At 44.1% G+C, this 12,414-nt stretch overlaps 1 protein-coding gene across 2 annotated transcripts in view; it reads right to left on the bottom strand.

Moving 5' to 3' along the window:
• atrn (attractin) overlaps positions 1 to 12,414 on the bottom strand; it is a 52,875-nt gene that overhangs the window by 28,364 nt on the left and 12,097 nt on the right. For both annotated transcript variants that reach the window (XM_035531622.1, XM_035531623.1), the window contains exons 11-17: positions 9,177 to 9,261; positions 7,136 to 7,356; positions 6,845 to 6,966; positions 6,371 to 6,509; positions 6,043 to 6,224; positions 5,640 to 5,859; positions 5,334 to 5,519 (exon numbers count right to left, since the gene is read on the bottom strand). In XM_035531622.1, the coding sequence (XP_035387515.1) occupies positions 5,334 to 5,519; positions 5,640 to 5,859; positions 6,043 to 6,224; positions 6,371 to 6,509; positions 6,845 to 6,966; positions 7,136 to 7,356; positions 9,177 to 9,261 (1,155 nt within the window). The remainder of the gene's footprint in view (positions 1 to 5,333; positions 5,520 to 5,639; positions 5,860 to 6,042; positions 6,225 to 6,370; positions 6,510 to 6,844; positions 6,967 to 7,135; positions 7,357 to 9,176; positions 9,262 to 12,414) is intronic.

Genomic DNA, 12,414 nt, shown 5'->3' on the forward strand with positions numbered 1-12,414 from the left:
CCGCAGCATCCCTGGCCTCCATGCGGTTTCTGCGGGGCCACTTAGGCAGCAGGTTGCTGTCGGGTGTGGGTAGGGTTGGACAGATTTTACGACCCATTAATAGCTCAGCTGGGCTGGCAACTGCACTGCTGCATGGTCTCACTTGGTAGCACAGTAGTGCAAGAGGAGGATCTTTTTGTTTTTTTTTAAAAAATAGCGCTCCTTGAGCACTAGTTGTCGTTGGCACATGCAGGATTTCTAGATAACTGGAGCAATAATCTGATACCACCAGATAGTTTTGCTTGTTGTGTTCACACAGGTCAAGGCCAATTCTCTACCATGGTCTGGAAGCGACGTGGAGAGCAGTGGTTCCCTGGAGTGAGCTCATCTCAACTCATGGGTTGATTGACAATCTAGAACCTTGTTTTTGATTTTTGATACTGAGCTGTTTGCCCTGTCCCTGCAGTTAGATAAGCCTAGATGACTATCGAGAATATGAGCTAATATATCAGCTCTCAGTGCCACTGGTATGACTATCCAGGTACCTCTAGTTACAAACGTGTTGTGCAGAGTTTTCACAGCTCTAATGCTGGTGTTTTCTCAATGTGCTCTGGCCATCCTGACCGTATGTATCTGATCAGAACTCGCAACCTCTCATCTGCTGCTCTGGCATCTCGGATGCAGTCCACTTTCTGTTTTGTAGCAGGAATTAATTTGATTACGGATGCAATGCAGCACTCCACATCCATGTGCATGTAGTGTCATTCTGTGTCTCTGGAGGGGCTTCTTGACAGTGCATCAGCTACAACTAATGTCATGCCTGGTGCATACTTTGCCATAGGGTTAAACCTCATCAAAAATCTCAGGCACTGAATCGGTACGTTATCCAGATCTTTATAGTTGATCAAAGATACTAAGGGTTTGTGGTCCATGATCAATGGAATCCCTCTAGGCCATACAAGTCTTTATCAAATAGCTCACAGGGCAACACACTTGCTAAGCACTCCTTCTCTATTTGGGCATACTTGGGTTCAGCCTCGCTCAGGCATCTGGAGCAATACGCCACGGTTCTTCAATCTTGCCCATGGAGTTGCATCAGCATGGCGCTGATCCCATAACTGCTTGCATCGGCTGAAACTGCTGTAGGTTTGTTGATGTCGTAGTATGTAAGACTGTGTGCTGATGTAGGCAATTTTTTGATTTGTTGGAATGATGACTACTGTGCTGGACCCGATGTCCACTTAGATTTCAGTAGCTCGTACAATGGTTGACCAACTGTGGTGAGACTGGAGATGTACTTTGCCCTGATAGTTAGCTAATCCTAGTACCCTTTCTCAGATGATTTCAGAGAGCTCGTCGATACTTTAGCTGGATCAGGGTGCACCCCTTCCGCGTCAATCACGTCACCTAAGAAGTGTAACTTCCTCTGCCTCAGTACGTACTTCTCGGCATTCAGGCTCAGACCGATTCTAATCTTTCCAACACCCTCTTTAGGTGCTACTCGTGTTATTCCATGTCTTTACCCTAGACAATCATGTCATCCATATATACTGCCACACCTTTTAGGCTATCCAGTGTTTCCACCATCTTCCTCTGGAAAGTTTCAAGGCACTGCTGACACCAAAAGGGAGATGCTTGAAACAGTATCTGGTTAAAGGAGTGATAAAAGTCTTTGTCGAGCAGAATTTACCCTGCCATAACATCTAGTGACGAGAGCACTGTGGACCCGCTCAGTCCTGCAATGATTTCTTCCTTTACTGGCAGTATAAACCTCTACTTTATTAAGTCTTTATAACCGACTACTTTATTAAAGTCTTTTAATAAAGACTTAGGTGATATGCACATTTTCCGATTTCATTGGGGCTAACACCATGGGGGTGCATCACTTTTTCTATCATCCTTTCAATGATGCTGCTGGACTCTATTGTCTCCAGTTCCTCCTTTACTGGTTTCATGTGTATCCGGGCGGGAAAACACTTTCTACTTGACCCACTGACTGAAACATTGGTCTGCTGAGTGGGCTATTTACCCTTTCACCTTTGATGATGAAGACTCAATGTATGCCTTTCGTCTTTGTACTTTGGTGGAAGCAGGCCCTGTCGTGAATGAGGTTATGCTTCGAGATAAATTAGGCATCAAACTTGCTACAGTATAATCTCTCTCTGTTTCTGCTAAAAATGTTCTCTGCCTCCCTGCCTAATGCATAAATGAGAGTACTCATAACACTGCCCCCCCCCCGTTTAACCAGCTTTGTCGCTGTCTGACAGCGAGTAAAGCATTTCTTCCACTCGGCCCACTCCCCTCGTTTCGTGAAACAGTAGCTCTCTGGAGCAATAAACTTCACCTTTTGTGACTGGAAGTCTGTTCACCAGCTTCTGACACCATGTAATAAACTCAAGGTAAAGGACTGTTGTGAGTGACAGACTACAAATATTATTCCCCTGAGGAAACTTTGACCTGGTCAAAGGGGGGCGCTCTCCCACCCCGGGCCACGGACCAGACCCAGGACCTACTGGTGCTTTGAGGTTTAGCAACAAAGCCATAAACGGCCTTGGTACCAAGATGGTCTGGCATTCTGACCCTTAGCCCCCTCTCCATTGATGCCATAAACTTATGGATGAAAAGGAGAAAAGCTTACTAGCCTTATACTTCAAGAAACTGGCTATAAATTCCATTACACTCAAATCTCTACCAGGGAAATTAACCTCTCTCATCCCACAGATTCTCAAAGTAACAACTTGCCATTTAATCTAATATGATGTCAAATGATAAAATAACTATACATTACTCATTGTTTAATATGATCTCCAAATTGTGGTGTTTGAGCCTGTTATTTCATAAGCATTTGTTGTCGCATTGTTCTGTTCATTACTTGTTCCTTATTCATTTGCATTATTCACCCAGATTATCCAATTTGTATGTTGCTTACCTCATGCATATTGTAAACAAATTGTTACTCACTCCTAGTTGTGTTTACCAGAAATCCTACATGAACTAATTGGACAATATATTAAAACTAGTAGTTTGCAACTTCTAGAAAACAGGAAAGTAATTAAGTTGATTATCCAAACTTTAGGCAGAAATGGGTAGGAATATATATATATATATTTTTTAATTTCTTTTTCTTTGTAGTTGATCCTATGTATTCCTGTAGAAGCTAAATTCTTTTCCTCCAATCATGAACACAAAGGCTACTGAATATGCATGAACTAGGGAAGCCCTTTTCCCCCTCAAATGCAAAGGCTCTGATTTTTCATTTTCTGAACTAAGTCAATAACCTCTCGCTAAACAGCTATGAAGACCCAAATCCAGGCTACGTTAGTTTGCTTACCACACTCTAATTTTAATGTTTTCTTTTGTTCCTTTCATTTTCTTGACTAGTTTCTTATCCTTAGCATGTGTTTGTCAGAATTTGCTTACCCTAGCTAATGTCAAGTAAACTCCCCTACATGGGCTGATTAAAACTGGAGTTCATTGTACTGCCGGTAATGAACCCAAACTCCCGCTTCGGAGGGACCTGCCCGCGAAGGTCTGTAGCTCTCTGGTCGAGCCAGCTATGAAGGTCCAATTCCTCAGACTAAGCACCCTGGACTCCTGACCATCATCAGACATCATCACTCTCAGAGTCAGTAGAACGACTTCAAGGAACAGCACACGCTCTCTCAGAGCCATCAAACAGGAAAAGATGCTCCTTTCACTGCCATTTGGGCAGTGGGATGAAAGACCAACTTTACCTCCTTGCACGCTAACCTGGCACCTCAAAGTCAGACGTATGCTCCTGCGTTCTCTCCGCGCTATGCAGATGAGCCAATGGAACACACGCATGCACCTCCAGACGGTCCTCCAATTATACTGTAGGCATGCTTTCATTACAAAGTTGTTGATTGATGAGCTCCATTTGTTTGTCTTGTTGACCAATAAAAAGATTAACCAGCTGGTTACCCCCACAGGTTCCTCTTTGTTTCTCTTCTGTTTTCTTTATTAGTTTAGCTAGCTACCTGCATCCACCACAAATCATTTGCCTTAAATTTTGCTTGGTTGCCTGTTAAGATGGTTATTCTTTTGAACCTAATACTCCTGGTAATTAACAGAATTCTAGTCATTGATTGTTGCGCATGTTTTTCCTATCCATGTTTATTCAATAAACATCTCCCCATAACTTTATGGTATTCCCACTGTAACAGTAATAAAATGTCTGTTAACACCGTGGTATTGGTGTGAGTGTGGTCTTCCACATAGTTTAAATGAACTTTCTCAGCTTCTCTACTGAGATGAGTTTGTTTTCTCTGCATTATGGAAAAAGCAGTGAATCTTAAATGTTGCATCACCATCACAGTCACCATCACATGTTCTATGAAATATAACACATAGAAAGGCATCATTTATTTAGAATGCCTTTCTATATCTACACATGATTCTATAACCAAGAACCAAAAATGTGGCTTGGATTTCGATTTTTTGAAACAGTGTGTTGGAGTAATGTTTCTCTTTTGTTTAACAAATGTCTTTTTATATCAGCTTTAGTCTGAAGAGGCTGCTGTCCTTGCCCTCGGGTTAATTTCTTTGAAATGCAGACATTCTGATTTGATTCATTTGATGAAGTGCTACAGCTTTGTTGTTTTATTGTTGCTCCGCTGCTTAACCTTGCTTTAAATTTTCACAGAAAAAAATTGCATATTGAAATTTTTATTTATCTTTTATATAAGCTGGAAAGTTCATTAAAATACGTATCTGAATTAATTATTCATATTTATTGTTAGTTATACATGCTTATAACAAATTCTAGCTACATTTAAAAGCTGATAATTAAACAAGATCCACTGAGTAATTCAATCATTTGATTATATGTTGCAATAATTAATAGATAATTCGACTATCAAACGGTTGTTAGCAGCAGCCCCAACAGAAAGACCACTTCAGTGTTTATAGTTTTGTTAATTTTGTTCATACACACCTCAGTATGTTTAGTTTTGTTTATTTGTATAGGTCTGTTGAACCAGTTCAAACAGTAGCAAATATTTGGGATATTTAGCAGCCGATGTGCTTATTGCACACGCCAACAGCTGAGGTATCTATTATGTACTGTTCTGTTTCTGTGGTTGTAGCAGTAGCAGTTAAAGCCTGCAATGTTAGATAACCCAGGGTGGTTACTGAACGCGCTCCTTCCTCCCACTGTAACTTATCATGACGTGGTACCTTAACGGCAAGTTTCCGATACATGATATACCCGGAAGTCATTATCATAGTAACATCTCCAGCGCCGTAGAACTAATATGTATTATTGTGGTAGCTTTAATGGTCCTAGTTATGAGCTCAGGTATATGTGTGCGGGGCCGGCGGGCCAGAGGACCTACGTGGGCAGCTGTTCATAGTGTACCACTCCATGCACTGGCCAAAGGGGAAGGAGGCCACGTAGGCGTTGGAGTCGACACACTGCCTCATGTTACTGCACCACATGCACTCAGAGCCTCCGCTTGTGCACTCACTGCAGGATGAGCGCAAAGCACAGGGCGTGCGACACTGCTTCACACTGTGGTTGGCTACAGAGAGAGAGAGAGAGAGAGAGAGAGATATTGTGTGTGTGGTGTACAGCATCCATTGGTCTATAGAAGTCTTTGTCGCCAAGCAACCACCTGTGTTTTCTTTTTGAGCGGCCTTACCTGGTCGCTCACACAGGCTGCCATTGAAGGAGTTGATGCAGGCAGCTGCCTTCAGGCCACCTGAGCTGGGCTCGGCCAGGTACCCACAGAAGCCAGCATCACTGGGCTCCCCTGGCAACCACTGCAGAGTGGAGTTAGTGAAGGGGGACATGTCCTCCCAGCACCAGTAGGACACGTTCACTTTCCTCAGACCCACCCAAGGGGTCACCACTGATTTAGACTACACAAACACACACACAAATCACACAAACAGGGACAAACCACAAAGTTAGTTTTCATCAGTGCACACTCCTCATATACTACAGCTGTAGTATTATCCTGAGAGAGAAGGAGGAGGCAGTACACTGTGTACATTGAGACTGCAAGAGTGGACAGCTCAGTACAGGAGAGCAGCACCACCTACCTGTGCAGATTTGCTCTGCAGCTCTTTGAGGACGAACTGCACTTTCTTAGCGGTGTTGAGCGAGGCCAGCACAGCACTGTGACTGCGGCAGGCCAGCTTAGCGTTGTCATACGTGTCCTTCGCCGTGATCAGCTTCATACACGAGTTGCCCACCAGGTGCCAACCCTCCCCACACACATTCTCTGTCACACACACACAAGAGAAGGAAAAAAAACCCCACCAACACCACATTTCATTATTCTGACTATGGAGAACATCTAAGACTGCATTTTAAAGTAACCATTAATTCTGCCATGCATTTCACATTCAGTGCAATTAGAGGTTTTACCTGGCAAAGTGATACACTCCTGGTTCCTGGCCTCCCACTGACAGTACTGGTCAGTAGCACAGCTCTTACAGCTGGTCTTCTTATTACACGAGTATGAGAGGATGTCTTTAGGACACGCCTCATACTCTGTTACGGCCCCCTGTACTCGGCAGAACAGCAGCAAATACCCAGCTTTATATAAGAACTGTACAGTTTAATACATTCTAATAACTACACACACAAAATTAGAAAACAACAGAAAAAACACCCAGTCAAACAGTTCCAACGAGCCAAAACTGATTCAGTGCAACAAAAATGAGTCGGAAAATCAACACAGAAGCCAACACTTAAGAACCCACGACCAGCTCCAGTTCCTCCGTCTCCAACACCTCCATTGCTAGAGCACATCTCCTTCAGCGGGTGGTGTGTGTGTGTGTGTGTGTGTGTGTGTGTGTGTGGGGGGGGTACTCTCTGGGCCAAGGGTTCCATCCTCACCGAGGCAGCTGTGCAGTTACTGTGGGCAGCCATGCAGTGTTCAGCGCACCACTGGCAGCCGTTGGTGTTCGCCGTGCAGCTGTAGCAATCTGTGTACTGGTCACACCTGTCGCTGCCTGCGTCTGAAACACCCACCCAGAAGGGTAGACACTGTATGTGCACACATCTGCTATAATGACGTAACTGAACTTAAACCTGCTAAAAAACGAGAAAATGCTTTCATGAGGCGACTTGGTTATCTGCACGTATAGCTGTTCAGTGCTGCGGCGCTTAGGCCGCACTGCTACTTACAGGCTCTGAGTGGGCACATGCGGAGCACGGTCTCCGCTCGGAGGGGCTGCACAGGCTCCCAGGGCAGGCACGCATCACTGCTGGAGTTCCACATGCAACGCAAGCCTGGGACAGCCAGCTCACACTCCTCTGCGTAGGTGTAGGCAGAGCAGTTGGCAGGGGTATACGTTAACAGATCACTCAGCATCAGGCTGTTAAAGCCCCCATACACGTACATCACCCTGAGAGAGAGAGAGAGAGAGAGAGAGAGAGAGAGAGAGAGAGAGAGAGAGAGAGAGAGAGAGAGAGAGAGAGAGAGAGAGAGAGAGAGAGAGAGAGAGAGAGAGAGAGAGAGAATATAAGGAGAGATTAGACAAAAGAGGAAGGACTACAAAGAAGGTGAGAAGACTAGGTGAGGATAGTGAGAACAAAGACAGAGATAAAAGACTAGGTGTTAGACTGAGAGATCCACAGTCTAGAAAGGGCATCTTAGTGACATGTAAAGAGAGAAACATCCTCTTTGGATCTCAGTTCCTGGGAGAACCACCCGGGCAAGAACTCATCAATATCTTTCTTCTTCCCCAAACACCTTTCTTTACTGCCTTTGGCCTGTATGCAAGTGCTCCTCAGGGATATGTAATAAATCCCCTGCTGTTATCCACACACTCGACTGAAGTGCAGAATGAAAGCACTGATCTGCCTCTTATGAAGTACACAAATGATCTGGCCTTGTTGCTTGCCAGCAGGATGCAAATAACTCGCCTTTTTGCCAGTACATCAACTTCCAGCTTGCTGGATTCAATGAAAGCTTTTTACCTCTTTCTGGTAGTTAGGCTTGGGAGCTGTGTCTACTTAGGGCAGTTACCGAGACCCAAGAGAAGTTGCTACATAGGACAGCGCTCTAAAAACTACCCATCCACAGACCGGGTATAATTTATTGGCAAATTCTTCTTTTTTTGTGTGTGTGAACTGTGAACTAAAAATCTGTGCTTGTTACATGTTCTAATATTTTTTATATTAGAAATATTAAAGCAAGAAAAAAAAAAAAAAAACCCAAACAAACACCCATTTTTTGCATCGATCCACTCTGTCAGCATCACTCACAACTCACACTTTCAGGGTGAAAACAACTGCAGAACTGGTCAATAATGCCTTGATTTGCTCCAAACAGCTCAATGTGGGGAAATCGAGTCGAAGCATCGAGGGTCCATTATTCAGGCAGGCAGCGGAGCCCTAAAATGATTATAAAGCAGTGAACTGGGGAGCTGCGTTTCACAGGCCAAATCAGCAGTGGCAGTGCAGGGCCTGTAATACAAGCCAGATGCAGTGAAAGGTGCACGAAGAGCAGCTCACTCCACAGATGTGCGACGGCCAATAAGCCTTTTGGTACAGCGGCCTTTCCCTGCACCACACCCGTCCAGTACAGATCGCTACAGGTGGAGAGTGTCTTTATCTTTAACTGTGGCGTACTGTGTCCTGCTGGAATGGAGGTGATGCTTTAATGCGCATGTGTAAATACAATGGCTACTCTCGTCCTTACCAGTGCAAAAACCTTTCAGTGCTTACAGCGTAGAGTAGTACATTACTGCTGCCATGTGCAACTAAGGCAGCCTTCGATTTCAGTGAATAATTATTGCGCATAAGCACTGCCTAAATTAATAATTCCGTTTTATATCAATTTAATGCGGCATTGTGATTCGGAATCCCAGTTGGCAGGTGGTGTCAAGGTGAGACGTGAGAGTGTGGACCGTAGGCAGCTTATATCAAAACAGCACCACACAATGCCACGCAGCCACATATAAACACACACACACACACACACACACACACACACACACACACACACACACACACACACACACACACATATGAGAGAAATGTAGGAGAGGTCATGTAACAGCGTGTAAATGTAAGCAGACTCAGACTCACTCATAACTCCCCGGCCTTACCAGCGGCTTCGCCTCACACACCCAGCGCTTCTGATACGCACGGCCACCCAAACCAATATGCCTCGTGCATAATAGCCATTGTCGCTGAAGGGATTTAAGGAGGGTGGAGTTACCCATCGCTGTAGACAGCCGAGTGGCCGAAACGGTTGACGTCGTGGGGCAGGTCCGGCTTCTGCAGCACCGTCCACTCATCGCATGCTGGAAGACAGACAGCAAAAGAGCCATTACAATCTGGAGAACTGCGTCTCACTCCATTTCGGTTGATTTGATTTGATTAACAGGCAAAACAACCATCTGCCAGTGACCTAGCAACGTCAAACACTGCAGTAAACAATGGAATAAAACAAATTATTAGAAATTAGCAAGAACTATATTATAAGCCTACTTTTTAAAAAATCAATAGCACTGACTTATGAATACATCAAAGGCAGCTACTATGTTTAGTCATTACTGCTGAAATTAGTACTGTCTGTTTTGCAACAAATATGCAATGAGCCTGATGAGTGTTTTGGTTTTAAAAGACACTTCTCTCCCAGGTTTGCACGTGCAGTAGCCCTGCCCAGAGTGTTGTGATGGAGGAACTAGTCTTAGACAGTACTCTAGATACCACTTGATCCATGGCGTGGGTGTAATTTACTGGAAAATTCACCTTTTTTCCTGTCAGCTATAAAATTGTACTTGTTACAGATTCTAATATTCTTGAATTAGGAATATTAAAGTGAGCCAGAGGCAGGGGGGGGAAATCAGTTTTTGCATCGATCGACTCTTTGGGTGTCACTCAGAAGCCACAGTTCCAGAGCGGAAGCGACTACAGAACAGGTCAATAATGCCTGCTATGGAAAATCAAGACTAAGCAGATAGCGTCCATTATTCTAAAGAACAAGGCAGATAGAGAACCCCTGTGGCCTACCTACACACTGAAGCATAGGAAAGCCTCTTTCTCTGTAGATTTTCTGTTCTAAATGATAAAGTATAAAATCAAAGTTAATGAGACCATGTCCTGTAGTTAGGATATATGCTTTTAATTAGAGTTGGTGGTAGTATATCAACAGAGAAAATGAACCTTCACATCTTCCCACATAGTTTTTCTCAGTAACAGAATTATTCGCATTACCATAAAGAATGAGTGTCATTTAGGATTAAACCTGGTATACGGACTCAATTCTCATCACACCCGCATTTGGGCCGCCTTTAAATGTAAATACGGGCCAATCCTTTATGATTAATTTTCTGCCGGTCAGTCTTTTCAATGCGTGACAGAGGGGTCTAGCATGCTTGCCCAGCAAACAATTACGGTATCCACTGTTAGGCCGAGGCACAGAGGGAGAGGATGCAGCACCTGCTGTAATTGCACCTCAGATTTAACGGCCTCCGCTTTGGTGGTGGTGCCGATAAGGCGGCTGTCCTCCACGTGGGGAAGAAGCTCCTACAGCGGAGACGACGGCTTGGTTTTGAACCTCAATCCCTCACAAAATGGCACCACATCTGCTTCCGCTACCGACTTCATTAACACGCTGCCAGAATACACCTTTCTAATCTGTTCTATTAGGTGTTTGTGAATTCAAATTCTCACGTGCAACGGAGTTTACGTTTTGTTCCACACTACAGGAGACTGCAATAATAATAATAATAATGATAATAATGATAATAACAACAACACGATATAAAAGGCATATAAAGATAAGCCATGGTACGATGGCCACACACATTCCCTTGTATGAGATATCAGGCTAAACAGCTTGGAGGAATAGCGGGAGCAGTTCCGCTCTACATAAAACTACAAAAATAAAGCAGTCGTAATGTACACTAAATATCTGAACTGCAACTACAACAGCAGCATTAAATGCGTTTTTAGCACCATCCCAAATTGACTAGGAGGCATACGCAGGTGTGCAGTGAGAAATTATTAGAGATTAAGATTGGCAAATAGGAAACACAAACTTCTGAATTCACCCCCTGCTCTTGTTAATCCATTTTTATTACCCAATCGCAGTAATTATAACATCCAAGCCTAGTTCTATGCGAGTAGAGATCCAATTTCATAAAGTCTCAGAGAAACCGTTAGCGTACCAGGACTGTCACGGTTCCGATGCCGTCTGGCCGCTGTCGTTTGGGAAATGTAAATGCTGACGGCAGAGGAGGAGCAGTGTGCTTGGCCACTGTTGAAAGGCCATTCCCACGTTTACTGCTGCTGCCAGGCATTAGCCTTCGCCACCATGCTGATGACACAGCTGTCAATACAACAGACTCAGCCAACGAAGGACATGGATGACTGTCTAAATGACGTAGAGGACGGGAGGCTGAGCAGTTTCCTCTTTCTTAGTTGTCTTTCTCAAGTCTCGTTTAGGGTCCTGAGAACTGGGGAAAGAACCTCAGCATACATTAGGTCTTAGTGGCTTATCAGTTACACCGAGGGTGGTTTCGAAGCCCAGCATGCCCGGATGTTGGTGTGGAAGGGATGCAAGTGAAACTCGAAGTAATACTCCTTTAGCCTTGGCCGGAAACCCACCTTAGCCAAAATATGTGTGGTCAAGTCTACTATTTTCCTGGTATGTCAGTGGTGGACTGCTATAGTAAGCTACTAGCTGGATATCCTAATTCATTTTTTATTCTGACAATTCAAGGACCGAGATAAATTCCCCTCATGAACATAAATAATAATGCCCGACTCTGGTGAATATCTTACAATAGCCATCATCTTGTTTTCATTTCCACCCTCTTTCACAGGCCCGTCTTCATCTAACCGCTTGATGAGGATTTAGCGGAGCGAATCAATTAAGTCACGTTGATGCTTCCATTTAAATTCATCAGCTCCCTTTCCAGGAACGAAAACATGACATGACCCTAAATTCTCCTAAACCCACACTGGCCATGTCTGTTCTTACCAAACCACCTGCGTTCGAGCCTTGTTTCTGTTAATAGTTTCTGGCCCATGCCATGTCTCAGCTGAACTGTCATGAAATCCTTTGTGATGGTATTTGTTCTGAAAGCCATGCAAACAAAATCAAAAAGATAATTCTCCCAAAACACTCATCATCCCAAGGCTCCTAACAAGAACCAGTTTTATTCCATGTCCCACACTGCAGACCTGAACGTACTGAAAAGGAATTGGATACCAGAGTATGATGGGTAATAAGAGGGAGGAGTTTACAGGGAAATTAATGAAAGGACAATAGCGTTCCCCATGATGCTAACTGTCATCTGCTTACTGAAATACTGTGTGAACCTACTTGTGGCAAAAGTCCATGGAATATCAAGTCTTGGTGTTCACTGCCCTCTGCTGGACTTTATGGTAACTGCAACCCTGGAGGATTTCGGTTCCTGAATACATCCATGAGAGTAACTCTAGGC

The sequence above is a fragment of the Electrophorus electricus genome, chromosome 11, assembly GCF_013358815.1.
Source record: "Electrophorus electricus isolate fEleEle1 chromosome 11, fEleEle1.pri, whole genome shotgun sequence".
Classification (NCBI taxonomy): domain Eukaryota; kingdom Metazoa; phylum Chordata; class Actinopteri; order Gymnotiformes; family Gymnotidae; genus Electrophorus; species Electrophorus electricus.